Source organism: Poecilia reticulata, chromosome 18 (genome assembly GCF_904066995.2).
Source record: "Poecilia reticulata chromosome 18, P_reticulata-male-v2, whole genome shotgun sequence".
Lineage (NCBI taxonomy): Eukaryota > Metazoa > Chordata > Actinopteri > Cyprinodontiformes > Poeciliidae > Poecilia > Poecilia reticulata.
This window is the reverse complement of record NC_088847.1, coordinates 11177860-11196565: the sequence shown is the minus strand read 5'-3', so window position 1 is coordinate 11196565 and position 18706 is coordinate 11177860. Positions and strand designations below refer to the sequence as shown.

The 18706-nt window shown below is 41.1% G+C and overlaps 1 protein-coding gene across 3 annotated transcripts in view; it reads left to right on the top strand.

The window, feature by feature from the left end:
* Nucleotides 1-18706, top strand: part of svep1 (sushi, von Willebrand factor type A, EGF and pentraxin domain containing 1) — a 98047-nt gene that overhangs the window by 52575 nt on the left and 26766 nt on the right. For all 3 annotated transcript variants that reach the window (XM_008427984.2, XM_008427982.3, XM_008427983.3), the window contains 5 exons: nucleotides 2135-2314; nucleotides 6805-7002; nucleotides 10537-10655; nucleotides 10735-10864; nucleotides 12967-13083. In XM_008427984.2, the coding sequence (XP_008426206.1) occupies nucleotides 2135-2314; nucleotides 6805-7002; nucleotides 10537-10655; nucleotides 10735-10864; nucleotides 12967-13083 (744 nt within the window). The remainder of the gene's footprint in view (nucleotides 1-2134; nucleotides 2315-6804; nucleotides 7003-10536; nucleotides 10656-10734; nucleotides 10865-12966; nucleotides 13084-18706) is intronic.

Genomic DNA, 18706 nt, shown 5'->3' with positions numbered 1-18706 from the left:
TGACAGGCAACTCTGAATAACTCTTAGGCTGCGTTCACAGCCTGAAGGGACCCAATTCCAATTCCTTTTGCCGTAATGCGACCTTTATCTGATCTTTTCATGACAGTCTGAACAACACAGGTCAGACTTTTTTCGGGTATCCAATACGTTTCTGATTCAAATGTGACCTGAACGTCCGGGTCGCATTCATCCGAATACTCTACAAATCTCACTATTCTGCATCCTGATATGCGCAAGCGGGAAGAAAAACAACAACCATGGCGGAGTAAGACGAGAATTAAGTTAATATTCTGACTCCGGTCAAACAACAACTTGAAAATTGTAAGCTGCGCTCCACCGTTAGCCTCCATGTTTACTTCCGCAAACACTGAGCACTTGTTCTTCTTCTTTGTGGTGATTGACAGAACACTGAGAACGCTGTCTATGTGTGACGTTATTGCGCCCTCTACTGCGTACAAATTGTTTGCAGTTTACACTGGAGAACACATATATGTTGCCTATTTTTGGAAGTGTGAATGGCCACGGCAAAAAAAGAAAAATCTGATTTGACAAAAAATCGGAATTGGGTCACTTCGGACCGCAGTATGAACGCACCCTTGGTGCAAAAGCTATCAGCATTTTTGAACTAGCCAACTCAGTTGCACATTCCTGTGAACTTTAGTATTTTTTATAACTACACAGTATTCATGTTGACATTTTGTAGACTTTTTATTCTGCGAGTCTTGTTGCTGTTATTGTCTGCCTCTTTGCTGCTGCTGCTGCACTTAAATTGTCCCATTGTCAACGATAAAGGATATTTTTATTTTGTTTTATTCAACAACTCTGCAAGGAGTAAACAGGTGTAAAAAGTGGATGAATGAGAAAAACCTACAATGCTCACCATCTTAATATTTTATTTTTCTCAGTACTCAGATGGGATTACCTTACATTATGCTCTGTATAATTCCTCACTCAGCCCAGATACCTTAAAGCATTGCAGCACTTTCCTATGTATGCAGCGCCGACTTAAATTGTCAAAATAAAGGCTATAAGCTGATTTGTTGGCCGAGTTTCTTTTTTTTTTTTTTTTTTTTTGAGAGTCTAGAATGATTCATGTGGGAGTTATCCTCAAATAGCATAGTCTCCGCTCCCTACATGTGTTTTTTAGAGCGGGTGACAAGTTAACATTTCCTGGGATTCCACCTCGTTTTGCCCTGCCAGACGGCACGAGGAAGAAAAGGAGAGGGAGGATTCAGTTGAACAGAGACGGAGTGACCAACAGGAGGAGCAGATTAAAGTCAAAGTTGAAGCAAGCAGGAGCAGAGTTGGGGGGGAGTTTCGGTAAGCTGAAGGAACAGAAGGGGGGGAGCTCCAGAGGTCAAGAGATTAATGAGGAAAATGCTCGTTTTAGCAGAAAGGCAGCAGGGCAGTGACTCACACAAATACCAAGACACTGAATATGTAAGGGTGTGTGGTACAGATTTATAGTATGTGGCTTTGAGTATATATTTTCTAAGTGTGTGTGCATATGTCTGCTTGTATGTGTTCGTCTCGTCTTTGCCGCATACTGTAGGACCTCCCTGCTAGTTGGACCCTGAGGGAGAGGGGTCTCATCTGAACTGCCTGTCTGTCTATGGGTGGCGATGAGAAATAGCACACCGCACACCCTGTTACCAGACCTCAGCATAACTCAGAGCAGACACACACACACTAGAAGTGTTTTTTTTTCTCCCCCCCTTTATTTTATAGGGACTTTCACAGTTTTGGTTAAATGATAGGCCCCAAGTTACAGCCAAAGATGATTCATTCATGTATTCCACTCCTCTTGTGATTTACGGGTTACAGCATCCGAGTTTATCTGCTACATTTCATATTTAGTGTTGGCGAATTATGATCTGTTTGAAGAACAAACTGGAGTTGCCTTGGAGAAGCCAACATGTGGGGTTTATCACGATAAGATTTCATTGACGAGTTTAAGATTACAGTACGTTTCCAGTGCTTGTCATGGGATTACAGGGTAGAGGTTTCGCGTTTTCAAACTAACCTTAGATAAATAAATAATTATGGGACAATGGATCCAGCAACAAACAGAGCAGCTTTTGTTTCACTTTCCCTTGTTTGGATCCTGGTGTTTATCGTCGTCTTCTTCTTTCAGTGCGCTCCTGCCAGGTCCTCTCCCGGCCGCAGCACGGCTTCCTGCGGTGCAGCGACGGCGGCGTGTCCTACGGGACGCAGTGTCAGGTTGGCTGTGAGCGAGGCTATAGATTAGAGGGAGACTCCACACTCACCTGTCAGGCTAACTCCCAGTGGAGCGGACCCCTACCTCGGTGTGTGGGTAAGCCTTCACGTTACTCTTCGCCGTCGTCTCAAATAAATGTTCTGAAAGCTGCAGGATGTAACGTTTATTCACAATATTGATATTTTTTCACATATTTGTTGAAACTGCCTCTATGTCGTGACAGTTTGGCATGAGACCGACAATCTGTGGCAAAAATTGAGCTTCTCTGCCTTCTCCCAGTGCTACCTGGAAACAACCAGTCAGAGCCAGTAGGCAGGTCTAAGCGCTGTCAATCACCCTTCTGATTAAAAGAGCCTTTTGTGAACGCTTACGCTAGTTAGCATGACCACCAATGATGGTTTTCCTGTAATGGTAAGTTGTTTGTCTTCCATTAGCACATAGACCAGCGAGTACACAAGATTGATGGACAACGCTAAGATTCTGGCTCTGATTGGTTGTTTTTAGTCAGGATTGGTGGATTTTTCAGGCGGCAATATTAACTCCGGAAGAAGAAAATTTTTTTGCAGATTATCTGTCTCATACTGTCACAATATGGTGACAGTTTTAACAAATATTTTTAAAAAAACATTTTTTATAAAAAATTACATCATATAGATTTGTTTTGTTACCTTCATCTAAAAAGCAATTTCTGAATTTGTAGACTTACAGAGGTAAAATGTGAAACCTGAGAGAAACGTCAATGTTTTTAGCATAGAACATGTGTTGTTTCACAGTTTGTCATGTATCAGAATAGAAAACATGAACAGCTTTGTTAGCATTGTTGAAGATCTAACCTCTTAAAGGTCCCATTAAAAACCTCACCGTAAGATCCAAGTGCGGGTCTGAATGAACTCAAAACTTTTCAGGGATAGTCCCCCCCAAGGGAAACCTGTGAAGGTGGTCTTGGACGCTTTTGATCAAATTAGCAAAGTTTAGAAACAACCTGAGCAGAGACGTACTGAAAGACCACCCAGTGGCGTGACGTCGACCGCCTCAAGCAGAAAGGTTATTACCTGGATGGCTACCAGAAGAAAAGTTCTTAAATAAAAACTTTGTCAATGTTGTAAAATTAGACACATTCTTGGTCGTTTAAAATGTTAAAACACTCACCTGATGTTTAAATGGTTAATGAATTCAATGCTAGAACTGTCCTCAAAACTTAAGGTTTTTCAAGAAAGCGGGATTAGATAGATCAGTAGATATCAGGAGTTTTCTGTGATGCTTGATGTGTATTTAGCTTCTTTTTTTTTATTTTTGGAGACCATTTTACGCTCTGTGGAGGCCGGTCGTATTTTCAGGTAATGTATATCTCCAGCAGTTTTTATGTCCTGGACTGGTCGCACTCTGAAGGTGTGCAGAGCTGCTGCCTGCAGGCGTTTAGGCTTCACTGCTGCTGGTCAATATCTTCAGTGTGACATTGACCTCTGACAAGGCCCACTTCATTTATTGTCCTCTATTTGTGGCATCTCGTAGGTCCAACACAACTCAACAAAAAACATTCAATGATTAATATCTGACTAATAATATCTTACTGTTGACTTTAAGATAAAGTTAAAAACCAGCTGTAAAGGCTCTTATTTGAGGCTGTCAACTTGTATCTGAATTGAAGGGAGGAATGTCAATACCAGGTTTGCTGAGCTAGAAGGAAATTTTTCAGTAAGACTTGAGGTTGTTTTTATATAGTGACAGCTCTCTAGATATTTTAGGTTTCATTTGTAATAAAATAAAGCTACACTAAAACGTTTTCCTCTCATAATTTTGTGGATTCTAGATTCTAAATTGACAAGTTGATATTTTTCTTAAAATCCTAAAATCATTGGGCACCATACGACTTAAATATATTTACCTCAATCTCAGGAGAATAACTCTGTTTTTCTCAAGCTATGAACAAAGCCCATTAATGTTGCCAAAGATTTTAATCCATCCTTTAGAGTCTTTTGTAATGGCACATTTCAATGTACTTTGAAGTCTGATATTTATCAGGTATTTCTGTAGTTAGCTGCTCTTATTTTTTTTGTGGGGCAGCAAGAAAACCTGAGCAAATGTATTTAGAGCTGAAGCATCAATGTAACATCCAAAGCAACATAAAAACAAAATTTTAACACTCTCCTCTTCTTTAGTCTTTCTGCCTCTTCAGTTTAATCAGTTTAGGTCCCTTTGTTGAATATTTGCAGTGCTGAGCTCTTTAAGACCCATAACAGACTTGTAGCAGCCCATCGTTCTTGTAACCTGACATGTAACTATAAGCTCAAGAGATTTGTTTTGCTTCAGCTCATTGAAACGTGTCTGCCCTCACTAAGCCCAGAGAGAATTTATCAAACGAAGGAGCCTGAAATAACACATGATCTGTATGTTTCTGCCGCAATCATGTGGTTTTACACACGTATGTAAACACACGTGCACGGCACGGCTAAACACACGGTGTATATTTGGACCTATAGTCGGTGAAAGATACATCTGCTTTCTCCCAGCAAAATTGTGTGCATTTAAAATTGCTCGCACACTTTGAAACTGATAGTTAAGTTAAAATAGTTGCACACACTCGTGCCCACCACAAAGAGCTCTCAGGTCAGGCACACAAGCACACAAAAAAGGGACAGTGTGAGAGTGTTTAGCCGCAAACCTCCAACCTCACTGCTCCGGCTCGCGCTGACGCACTGCCAACCAGCCTGCCAGCTTGGTGAGCTATTTAAAAAAAAACCCAAGCCAACTGCATCCGCTTATCAATATATCCCATCTCTGCTGCTGTGTATGGAGCTTGTTTATTTGATCATCTGGCCCAACAAACTGTCAACACTTTTTTAACACAGACGAGAAGCCTCTGTGGGCTCTCGATGCAGCTGGCTGGATTGTTTTACTGTTTGTTTGTCCTGTGGTGAAGGAGAGACTACTCATCTGGCAGTGGAGAAAACGGAGATATTTTAGTCTGTTTAAAATCTGATTTTATGAATAACCCTAGGAGAGTTTTCTCCTTTAAGGCTACAGCGAAGGAAATGCGAGTACATATAGGAAGAGTAACCCGTTATCATCGGAAAGCCACCAAGATCCGAGACTGGTTCACAAAGACAATCAGGTCCAGGAAAGACCCAAACTTATTTCCTTGATTGTCAATTTGGGTTCAGGCTTCTGTGGTGCGTTTAATAAGCAATACATTCAGCACAGAGAACGGCAAACAAGAACGCACGATATAAAGTTGTGTCAATCTACGCATTATAGTCTAAACAGAGGAGCATGTAGTTTAACCTGTTGAGGAAATAAAGAAAGTAAAAACAGAGCAGGAGCTAATCAGACTGTAGCGAGCACAGCGTACTACGCCCTGCTCCGCTCCAGCGGTCGTGCAGATAGGTTCCTATCAATCACACATCCCAGATGACTTGACCTTAGCTCACCCTGTGGCCGCAACAAGCAACAAAATGGAGCTGGAAGACGTTAAAACTAAAAATGGGAGAACTTACACTGCTTACTCTTAACGGTGGTCTGAAAACAAAAGCAGCAAAATCTTAATTAAAACAATATGTTGGGTTTGCTCCGGGCTCGGGCCTCTAATTAAAGTTAAATAGTCGGGTTGGATCGGGCCTTCAGGCTGGATGTTTTTTTTTTTTTAGGCCTGATGGAGTCTCTTGTCCAGAAGCAAAACCCAGAAATCCCTCTCCCCAAATGATTCTGGAGCTCGTTCTTGAAGGTTCCCAATGCAAAAGGGATACGCACTGGTTAGGCATAGCATTATGACCGCTGACCATACCTGGTAGTGGATGGGATATATTTGCCAGTTTTGTACTCAAAGTCAATGTGTTAGAATAAAAAAAAAAAAAAGAATGGATCGGCATGAGGATCGGAGAGTTTAACAAAGGTTAAACTGAGAAGCCTAAATAACAGGGTCAGATAATCTCAATCTGTAACTGGATGGTCAGGATCTATCAAGAGGTTGTCCAAGGGATTTGGGGCGGGAAAGGTTTGTCCGCCAAACTACGAATGGACATGTATGGATCAGAACTGGATGAATCGTGTACATGGCTGGGTATAGATGGCCTACATTGGAAACAACTGGCATCTGAACTAACTATATGGGAAGAAAGCAAGCCAGTGGAGCCAGTGTGTGATTCCTCAGGCAATGTTGTGGTTAGGCCTTGACTTGACCTTCAATTTCCCAGATCTCACAGCCCCACAAAAAAAGCCTTGTGGGAAGCAGCAAAACACGTTTCAGCTGGACATCCCGACTCTCCTGATCCTTAGACGATTCCACTTGGTCACCGTTTTACGGCCAGGACAAAAGCCACACCTCTCAAATCTGAAAGCTCTCAGTGGGGTGTAGCCTCTTTCTAACGCTGTAGAGTACGTTTTCCCAGAAAGGCTGAATAGATTCTCTGATCCTTTTTGCTGTCATGTGTTTTTTCTTACTGTTATACCTTCTTGAAGTAGCCCTGGTACCAAACAAAGAAAGACATACAAGATCGTGAACATCTTTTATGTGCAAAAATGTACAAGCAAAATTATAAGCTACATTGTACATTAAAATAAATTCAGCTTTTCTTATTTTGCCTCCCCAGAGGTTCGTTGTCACCCCATCGTGAATCCAAAGAATAACGTCGTGTTGTCGCCTCCTCCCTGCGGGAAAAGAGCTGTGGCTCCAGGCTTCATCTGTCACCTCACCTGTCGCCAAGGTTACAGTCTCCAGGGAAACCGCAGGGCGGCGTGCCTGGGCTCTGGGAACTGGACTGCTAATGTCCATAAAGCTACCTGTGAAGGTGAGAAAACCTGCCTTTTCTCTGAAACCTCTGAAGGTTAGAGGTCATGGCAGGTCGAGCTCTAAACAGACCCTAAACAAAAGTAATACTAAAGGTGTTGGAGTTTAAGTTTGGGTTTTACTTATTTATTTAATTACTTATTTATCTACAGGTACCTCTCAGTAAATGAAATTATGCGTTCAGATGAGGCTAATTTGTCGGATTAAAATAACTATTTGAAAGTAACAACCTTCAAGCATTAAACATACTTATTATTAACCCATATTTCTATTAAATATTGCTTTTTTCCTTGCTGATATAAAAATCTAATCTAAACAGAAAATCATCACAATTTAAAGGCTCTAAAACATCAGCTTGTGTGCAATTAATCTACACGAGTTTCACATTGTGGAATAAATTACTGAAATAAATGAACTTTTTTAAAAAATCATCTAATTTATTGAGATGTAATAATAATTTTCTTTTGAAACATATTCAACATGATACACTATATCTAAGCTCATCCACATCAATGTGGTTTTTATCCTCATTTATGCAGCCAGCATAGCAAAGTGCCGTACAAATACAAATAATTCAACATCTTTAATATTACAAAGCAATAAAGGAAACAGTAAAACCCATTAAACAGCTGATACTCTCAGCCAAAAAGCGAAGGCCAAAAAAAATTGACAAAATGTTCCAGGAGTTTTAGGACGTTTGAGTTGAGCGGTAAAGGCAGTTCATCCAGAGAATCGCCATGTCTTGTTTTAGGGCTTAGTTTTAGGCACATCCAGGGAAATATGACTGGATGACTGCAGCTTTGAGTTTGTCTTGGTGAGGTGGTTTCGGTGTATTCATAGATTTAATAGTCGGTAGTAAAACTCTGAAATCAATCCTGCCTTTAATAAGACTCCAGCAGAGGAAGTGTAGGGGGAAAGCCCTGGATGTTTTTCATCACACGAGTGGAGCCGTTGCATTCAGGACTAGCTGCAGGGCTTTCACTGGATGTATACTAATCAAGTTAACAGACTGGGCTCACCTTCTGTAAATCTGGACCCGAGTCTCATCTGGGGAAAAACAAGACTTAACAACTGAGGAAATCTCTGATTATGAAGGCAGAGGAGAAGGTTATTAGCTCTGCATAAAAGCCTGAAGGGGAAAATAAACCTCCTTCCTATTGCTATCCAAAACGGTTAATGAGAACTTTTGAGAGAGAAATAAAGAGAATAGGCTGACAAAGTAGAAGCTGTAAAACGGGAACAACAGGGGACTTGGAGAGCGTTCCCACTTTCCATTCTTGTTTTCTGCATTTCTCACTGCTTTGTGAATGATGCTAGCTCTCGTTAAGCAATCCTGCATGTCTTTAACTCGAACCATACCATGTCCGAGCTGTCATGTCTCCCCCTTCCTGCTCTAAACTGGTCTCTGGAGTTTATTATAATGCACTGTAGCTCTCCAGATGCCTTGCAGGTGTAACAGGTGGTACAAAGCAACTTTTACTATTTCCCTGAATGTCCTCAGTCTACTTCTGCCACTTGGCTGACGGAGGAACAGCTGCTATTAAGAAGGAAAATAAGTGTCGTAAAGATTAAAACAAATGGAAAGGTAATGGTGACAGAGAAGGGGAAAGCATGGATGAGTCACTCCAAGGGGTTTTTGGAAAGGTTTAGCAGGTTTTTTTTGTTTTGTTTCTGTTTTATATCCTTTGAGCCTGAAGTGGGCAGCGCTACAAAATCAAACATTAAGCTAAAACCTTCAAAGCAGGCTCCAAATTATACCTTATCATGAGGAGCCACAGAAAGCAAGAATTTCTAGGAAGTTTCTGTCCTCTCATGCATTCTCCATCCTACCGAAGACATCTAAGAGATGCTTCCCTTGTTGTTGAGATAAATAAAACAGATTGGATCTAAGTGTGTTAGTGTTAGGCAGAGAGAAATGCCAAAGTGAATGGATCATCAGGTCCAGATGAGAACAGTTCTCTTACACAGTCCAAGAGGCATGACCGCTTTCAGATGGGAGACTGGACTTTTTGAAGCTTAGCAGCTTACTGCAGGCTTGAACTGAGCTGAACTGGGCTTGTTTCTGATTACGCAGAGTTTAGGCGGAGGAAGCATCCTTGTGTCTGCTCCCCAGAACAATACGAGAGCTGATATTTATCCTCACATGCGTCGTCGTATGTTCTCCTCTGCACAGCCGGACTCTCTGCAGAAACAAATCCATGCTTGAATCAACCCTGGCAGCTGATTGTGCAACTCTCTTAAGTTTGAACTTTGTGTCAGACTTTTTATATAACTCTTGTATTTATTTTGAAGCTTTTTAAAAAAAGTCCAGCCACACCTTTCCTTTTCAAAAGGCGTATCGGCCCTAACAAACCAGCAACCCAGAAGAAATTAAGTTGGCCCATCAACTTTGTCTGATAAAAAACAGCCACTTGTCCTACGCTTTGCTTGGTAGAGAGGTTTCTGGACCTGCGATTATTGAGAAACTGGAGACGTGGACTCTGTTGAAGTTTTAAACTTTATTGGATCTGATTTTATCCAATCGCTAACGTTTGACCGTGACATTCGTAATGCACCAGTTTCTGAAGCTTACCAGAAATTGCCCGCGCTGTAAACAACCGTCCTCCACCGCAAGGAAAGAAGTGGCAGTCTGAACGAGGCGGCTGTTAATGTAAACTCAATATTTGGATGCATGGCCAACACGAACTGAACGGCTTTGTTCACTTCCTCCGCTGCCGCTGCTAAAACTACAGCCAAACTACAGCGCAGAAAATCTACGGCATTGTTCGCCAACTTCTCCTTTTGTTTGCTGATTGGCTGAGGTGAAATGCGTCCTGAGAAATCAAACTCAGTGGGAGAAATCCCAATCGGACCACTGAAGGGAAATGAGAATTGAGTGGTCCGTGTAGGAAGGCAATAGCCAGGCTATGATTCACTGTGCATGCAGAGAATTTCAATCTCACTTAGGACTCACCTGACTGATTATTCTTTTCTGTTCATGCCACCATTTGACTTTTTTCTCTTATCACTGAATCGAAAAGCACCATGGTGTTGCGGTTATATTGAAATCTTTCAGATTGATGTTCATGATCAGAAACCTTTAAAACAGGTTGTAACCACTATCCGCTGATCTCTGCGCCACATCAGTGACATCATATTTTTTTTCTTACGCAAACACGATATTTAACATCCTTCACCAGGACCAGAGCCACTGATTTATTGGCCTGCAGGGATTAAGACAATGAATTTTTAAATCCTCAAAGATTTAAGACGCGGCATATTGTTTGGACTTGAAGCCTAGTTGGAACGGTGATGCTCCCGTCTTATCTTTTCTTGGATAATGATCAATAATGAATGTATGATGTGTTGGGATTAAAGACACAAGAGGTCAAATGACTTCATGCTACTCCCTCTGTGATAACAAAGAGCAGAGTACGGTCACAGTGAGGTTCTCGATGTGATTGCATAAAACTCATAACATTTGGTTCTAATGTAAAGCCAAGACTTAATCTGTCGGGGAGTCTTATCATTTTTCTTTCTTTCTGTGTTTCTTCAGATACTGAGCCGCCAAAGCTCCAGTGTCCTGCAGACATTGTTGCAGAGACGGATGAACGGCGCGGGACCGCCAACGTCAGCTGGAACGTCCCTACCGCCGTCGACAACTCCAACGAAGAGGTTGAAATTATAACCACAGATGGACAGGAGCAACCTTAAAATGTTTCCCTGCTCCTTTAACTTTCTCTTCCGTCTGCAGGTGGTGGTGCAGGTGAAACCAGTCTACAATCCCCCTCAGCTGCTACCCATCGGAAAGGAAACGATCACCTACGTCGCAACTGACCGCACCGGGAACCAGGCCAACTGCTCCCTCACGGTCACTGTAATCGGTGAGCTCATCCCAAAAACAGTCAATACTGCTTGTGTGGTCCTGGTGTAACTTCACTGGTGCATTTAATTACAACAAGGGAGAAGGTGGGACGTTCACATGGTTTTTATCGGCACCTGGAATAAAATGAATAGCGTTCTTTAATTGGTTCAAAATTTCAAAAATGCTGGATTTTTGTAAAAATGTTGTTCAGGATTTTCTTGTTTCAGAGATATTTTAGATTTTAATTGGATACCAAAACAAGGACATTTTGTAATAACTTTTCACTTTATTAGATTAAGGGACAATAATCATATTTTTGCAACTTCTCCCTTCTTGTTTTGTTCAGCCTCATTAATAGTTAAATTACTTTCTATGTCCAAAGTTTTGTAATGTATAAAAAAAATGTGTGAGAGACAGAAATTCTCCCAGAATGCGGGCAAAAGTTGTAAACGAGGGATAAATTTGAACAAGGGAGACAAAACTCAGGTGTCATTTCATGAGTGAAAACCCAGATTATAGATAAACCCAAAATTATTCATATGTCTCACAGACATATTGGTTGGAAACTATGCACGACGATGATTCATGTTTTGCAATGAGCTCAAAGTATTTGTGTTTAGAAAGGTCTCCATGTCATTACCCTAATCTTTAGCTCTCCTCACAGATTCTCTACACTCGAAAATGTTATTACTTCCAATCACAAAAAGTTTAACTCGGAACATATTTTTAAATCTGCACATGTCAAGAGTAATACGTTACTTTGTACGTAGCTGGGTAAGTTGTTGGGATTTTTCTGAGTGAGGACGTTGTACAGCAGCGTGGAGGCTGAGTAAACCAGCACTCGACCCGGGCTCTGTGGTGAGTCCAGTCTGACTGTAATTCACCACAGTGGTAAATGACGACTTGTCAGAAAAACTGTAATTTTAAAATTCAGACAGATGCTGTAATTTCTGCTCTGGTCTCTCTAGCGTTGTTATCCACACAAGCGGGCACCAACCCTCCCTTTTCTTCCAACAACTGGGTCACCAGGATGCTTCAAGTCATTGGCTGAAAGTCTCTCTTCTCTTTACATCGACTCCATTCAACCTGTTTAAATCCATCCAGCCACTGCCTTTTGCCCTTTGACCTTTGCCAGGGTTTATTCTGTAGTAGCTCCACTGTTCAGCCCCTTCTTACGTCTATATACGCTAATTTTTATTAGAACAATTTTCTGTCTTATTATTTTTTTGGCTAATTGTCTTCAGTAATCATGGACGTGGAGGAACATTGAAGACAGCAGTTGTTAATTTAATTTAATTTAATAAACCAATCTGTGGATTTTACTGACAGAGGCCACTTAAAAATATAAAAAAGAAACAAAGCAAGGCGTGGGCAAACTTTGTCTTTCCTCACAAACAACACCCATAGTTGCCTTGATGGTCTGGCTAATCTGTTATAGTTATAGCATGAACTGGGTTGTGTCCTGCGGATGACGATGCCATTCTATTTTAGAGAGGGTGTCCCCAAAAGAGCTCTGCTTTTTTGTTTTTTTCTGCCACGTTCATGCTTTTTAAAACAATAGAATAACTGTTTTTGTTCAAGATTTACCCATTTATGGCTGTAAAGCATAAAATTTCCCCTTTAAAAAGATTGATTAGTCTCTCATACACACTGCAACATGTTTAACTCATTGCAGACTAATTTGTTTTCTTTGAAACACTGTCTTTCCTCTTTATTTCAAAGTAAAAAAAAAAAAAAAGGTGGAAATTATTGAGATGTTCTCCAGGAAGAGAGTTTATGTGCCCTAACAGGTGCCAGATATTGTTTCTGTAGAGGATGAAAAACGTGGGTCAGCCTCTCGGTAATCACTGCAGTCAGGGGGGAGAAACCTCAAGCATGGTAGCGTTGAACATTTCCATGTGTTGTTATGGCTGAGGAACGTTGCGGGTTTTTATTGGAGACATGTGTTCAACTTGTGCCCTCTGCCTTTAAAAAAGTTGGATCACGCGCAGCACTCCGTTATCAAATGTCAACTCCTCGACATCGTCTAAACCTGCTCAAGTTTTGGTCATGTTCAAAATAGATTTTTGCTCTGGTGTGATTGTGGCTCCTGGTGAGTGATTTTTGTCGCTCTATTTTCAGATACCGAGCCGCCGTTCATCGACAGGTGTAGGTCGCCCCCAGCAGTCCAGGCCACAAACGCAGAAGGAGCAGCAGCAGCTGTCGTCTGGGACGTCCCGCAGTTTTCAGATAACTCAGGTACGTCTGCTCAGCTCTTCTGTTTGTGCTTTCCTCTGCTCCGCCGACCGTCTCCGCTGATTATGGTGGAGCAGGATCTTTTCCAAAGAGTGATTGGAAAATGTGAATCAGGAAAAAGCTGCGTCTGTGAATGAAGAGTGGAGACAGTGGACATTTCTGTCTGTGTTTAGGAGAGAGAAAGAGAATAGGACGGAGGGAATTGATGAAGTGGTTACAGTGCCTGCTAATGTCGTTAATGTTGGAACAGACGGAGACGGTGGAAAGACGCAGGTGTTTTTGCAATGAAAAGCGTTATTCAGAGGGAGTGTGTCCTAATTCCATCCATTTTTCACAGTCGTTTGTATAATTAAGCGAACACACCCAGTGCTGTACTCCCTTCCTATTCTATTCTCAATTTTAAAGTTTATTTTTACATCAATGCAACTTTGTTACACAATGAGATCATAAATAATCCTCTGTAGAGGCAAAGCTTAGACTTTAGCAGAGGTGAATGGAGTTTGCAACACGTAAAAGTAGCACTACTTCAACAAGTTTTACTCAAAAGCAGAAGTAAAAAGTATTACTCAAGTAAGGACAACAAAGTATTTGGTAAAAAGGCAACTCAAGTACTGATCATTTAATACATAAAAATGACATCAATAGCAGGACCAAAATATAAGGTTGTGTGAAAATGTTATTTTAAAGATCAAAATGAAAATAATTCATAATTACGCAAACAAAATCGACCAAAAGAAACATTTTTCAACTCCAATATAAGACTTATGAAACTTTAACAAAAACTGCAGGTGTGTGTCTGATGAATGTTTGGTTAAAACTAGCTTGTTCTTCATTTAGTGAAGTTGGTCACAGTCTCCAGAAATTTTACTCAAAAGTATCAGTACTTCAAAACAAAATTACTCAAGTAAAAGTAAAAAGTACATCATTGCAAAAACACTTCTAAAATAAAATCTTTACAAGTTATTCAAGCAAATCTAACTAGTTACAGAGCATTAGAATTGGTATCAATGTGTATTTTGTTAGTTGTGACGAATAAAAAATACCAATTAAAAACATGTAAATTCAAGAGAAGAAAATTGAGAAGAGTAGTGAAATTTTAGAGAATCAAAGCACATGCTGTTTTATTCGTAGCAGACTCACTGATTCCATGATTATAAAAGCATAAACTTTTAAATCAGTGATGATTTCCTGCAGGTATTCAGTTAGGAAGACTGTACTGACCCATCCATTGTCCTCATCCACTAGCCATGCAGGGTGGGGGCTGGCTGCCTGTCTCCACTGAGCGAGAGGCAGGACACACCCACAGCTCGCCAGTCTCTAACACAGTGGTCCCCAACCCCCGGTCCATGGACCGGTACCGGTCCGTGGACCAATTGGTACCGGGCCGCGCAAGAAATAATGAAATATTTCCGTTTTATGTATTTGAGTCTGGAGAATCTTTTATTTTGAAAATCCATTAACCGGATTCTCTCGGTTACTTGCGCGCCCACATTGAGCCCACAAGCAGCAAAAATGAGTAAGAAACAGATCAGATGTCTTTGGAAAGTTTCTTTGCAAAGGAGAAAAGGCCCAGAGAAGATGCAGGAGAATGGATTTATCCCGGACCGGTAGGTGAGTCCCACATTACAAACCCGCTCTGCGTAACATGCGGCGACCGACTGCTAATGAGGCAATGAAGCTTAACTGCTTCGCCATATAGAAACCAAGTACGCTGTGCATATAAGCAACACTTCGGGTGTTATTGTCTCCCATCACTCCCAGATGGGACCGTCTTGTTGCAGAGAAACAAGCTCAGGGCTCCCGTTTGTCATTATCGGGAGTTAAAATTTTCGCGAAAGTAAAATGTTCGTTTTTGTGTCGCATCTGTATCTTATTTTGAAGGGATATGTAAACGTTACCATAGCGACCAGAGTCAGAGAGCGTTTGGGCAGTGGTCGAGAGGAGATGAGTAGAGCTTGTGAGTCTTAAGTCTGGTTTAGACAGCAAGATTTAAGAATTGTTGACCGATTCTCCAAACCTCTGTTACCACAGAGCTTATAAAAGTACAACAGGTTCGATCGGATCTCGTCTCCAGCCACACGGCAAGAGCAACACACCACACGAACCGATTCCAGTCACAAACATCCCGATTCCAGAAGAAAATCCACAAAACTCCCAACATAGCATACGGGAATTTAGAATAACCAAACACGGACGACTATGTAGAAGCAATAGTGATAGTTTGTGGACTCATTATAAGAGATAAAAGATGTAACAAAAAGAAAAGGCGGGAGCAGCCGTCGTCTTTTTTATGTAAGCATGCAGTTAAATTTGCTGCACTATGATTTGGAGGTGACTGTGTTTTTTCATAGTTAACATTTTTAACTGAATAAACATAAACATATATATTAAGGACCTTTACATATAATAATCAACATTTCCACATTTCTCCGATATCCACCAGACTCTCAGTTGCACGATATGTCAGCTGTTTGGGATTCCCCTCTGTTCTTACGTCACCGCGCTTTCTGATTGGCTACCTGTCACATTCAGCAGGTTGTATTGTCGTTCCCAGTCAGGGAAAACCCCACAGGCTGTGATAAAAAGTCCAAGACAATCCCAAATTGGGTATATTCAGGCTTTAGCGGAACACCAACACCGCCTTATCTGACGGTTTGCCTCCCTCCCCCCCACCGGGCCGCAGCAAAATGTTCCAAGTCTTGACCGGTCCGCGGTAATAAAAAGGTTGGGAACCACTGCTCTAACATATACAGTCATGGGAAATTAAAGTTCGCATTACAGTTCACACTGATATGCAAGAAGGTGTTCATGATGCTGCCATGGTAGTTAGAATCCCCTTTAACTCTTTATGATCTAAAGTTTCAAATCTCCGCCTGGATATTTTTGCTCATCTTAATTGTACGTAAATGTCCTGTGAGTAAATATATTTGCCCATTTATTCATAACTGTAACTTTCAACATCTAGCAAGTTATTTTCACAGTTTATCATCTATTAATAGGGGGGTGAAATTACCGTAATAACCCGAGATTGGCTCCTCTTTCAGAAAGCACAAAGTGTGGCAGAAACACGGTGCTGCAAATTTGGCTGGATCGTCGGCGAACCTTTCGGTCTGGAAGGGATGATATTGATCATTCTCAGAACTTGTTTTCTCTCTTTTCATTATGTTTTAGTTTTAGTCAAATCTTCTTCAATGTTTCTTTAGTTTATCAAAGTTTTTGGACATGTGAGCTTGCGTTGATGTCTGGATTTTGATCAAACCACTGCAACGTCTTAATTGTTTTCTTTTTCAGCGATTCTGTTCTGGATAATGTCTCTCTTTCATGAACCGACCTTTCACTGCTGGACATTTGACTCTAGAACACTTTGACTTACAGAGGAGTTCATGTTGGAATCAGTAACTGATGGGTTCCCAGGTTCTGAAGCTGCAAAACAAGCCCAAATCATCACTCCTGTTCCACCATGTTTCATTGTTTCTATGAGGCGTTTTTTCCAGATTGGTCTTCTCAGTGCAGTGGATGTTGTTTCAGAACTTTTACTGCAAACAAGGAGCTTTTTTCTACTCCTGGGAGGATCAGCAGCTGCTCTAAATGGTTTCAACTCGCAAACATTGTTCTCAATGACTGTGAAATTGCCTCTGCCAAAGTCTTTCTGTTTTTAGCAAAACACCTTTTCATTCTCCAAATCGGCGAACTGCATAAACTCCTGTCTTAAAGAAGTGGTTGCAGTCGCTGCTGATCAGGTTCATTAGTAGAACATGATTGAATCTTTCCCTCTTAAATATTATCGAAGCATTAAAGGTGGACTTGGTTATTTCCATGGCTGCACTGACAGTCATAAAAGTTTTTCCTTTTTCCCATGACTGTAGTTCAGACCATGTGTGCACATATTTCATAGGCCAGTCAAGCCTGATATGCTTATGTGGAAATAAAACATGTAGGAAAACAGACCTTAACAGAGCCTGTATTTGTTTTATACCTTTATCATAGCATTTTTATGTAAGCATGCAGTTAAATTTTTAACACAGAGATTACATTGAAAATTGCTCGTGTTTAAAGTAGCACCTTCTTATTGCCCTTCCTTCTCAACTCAAACTATAGAAATGCATGTAAAATATGATCACGGGAAATACTGTGCTAAACTGAGATGGTCTATGTTGGGAACACAAAGTTAAAGAAGCGTTAACCTGGGAAATGTAGCTGCAGCTACATTTTACAGCAATAAAATACCGTAAAGGTTGTCTTTTTGTGTGAAGGTTTAAAAAATTTTACCTTTGTGCTTGGAGGCGAAGGAAATATTTTTGACAGCTTTTAGGAAACAAGCCTGGTTTAACAGGATCTGGATCGAGTAGCTTGAGTGAAAACGCACAGAGCTATTGTAGAGCTAAAGGTCTTTCTGTACGAGCAGAAAGTTAACGATAAAGTAGATTTTTGTATTTCCAAGACTGTATTTTTGGTGTCCTGTTTTTATCTCTGGAGTGATTTTGACTTGCTGTTTAATTTTTCATTGTCTTGTTGGCACCACACATCTTCTAAAGATTATTCAGTGATGTAGAAGTTGTTTTTTTGTTGTGTATTTGTGTAAATCATTCATATACGACAGACCCGGTCCATGTAACTCCACTCCTCACTGGCTGGTGTCCTGCATGTTTTCTCAGCATATCCCCAGGTTCTGGATAGTCCTGGTAATAATCAATTCATTTGTTTTAGATTTTAACAATAGCAAAATCAAAACGGTTCAAATTGCACCGCGCCAGACGCTCGAAACGCATTTGCTGTGAACGTACCATAATTAGCCAATGTTGTGTCTGCTTTTTAATGTCCATGTTGAAAACTACCTGGGCTGACAGAGTTTTCCAAAGTAGCGATGGGAGACGGATCTATTTGGAAATATTTGGAGAAACTGAAGTCCCCAGTAAATTAGCTGCAGACAAGTAAAGGCAGTTATTGATGTTTGAACATCAATAACTGCTGTATAAAGTTAGACATCTCACAAGGTCAGTGTATTGAACATACCAGAGATCCTGTTAACTTAATTTCATAGCTGTGTTTCTAAAAACCGTTAGTGAGTGACAAAACGATCGGTTTCATACACGGCGCATTGAAATAAATGATCCAGATGTTCTCTTAAAACGCTGAGCGCTGGGCTGGACACCTGCTATTGTTATGACGATCTAATAAACAATCTGTTCAGACTAATCTTCCAGCAGAGCAGTGCTTGAAGGCCAGTCTAGCAAACAGACTAAATATTGGACGCTTTCTCTTGGCACTGCAGCTGTTCCAAAACGGCTTGACTTTGCTGACTCCGACTCTCTGTTTGCACATTATTGACACCAACGCGCTCTCATGAGTTAATGAGCACAGAGCCCCAAACCTCACATCCCACTCACAAACAACTCAATCAATTCCCACCTGTCAGCGGAGGTGCGCCCCCATCAAACGACCTCAGCAGCACACACACACACACGCACACGCACACTAATAACAGACTGCTACTGCTGCGGCCACTCCGGGTCCACACGACGTCAGCGCAGCGCTGCTTCGACGTCAGTGTTTTGTTTTTCCAGGCCCACACCCTGATGCCAACTCTATTTATAGTCAAGACTCGTTAGGCGCACACATACAAACA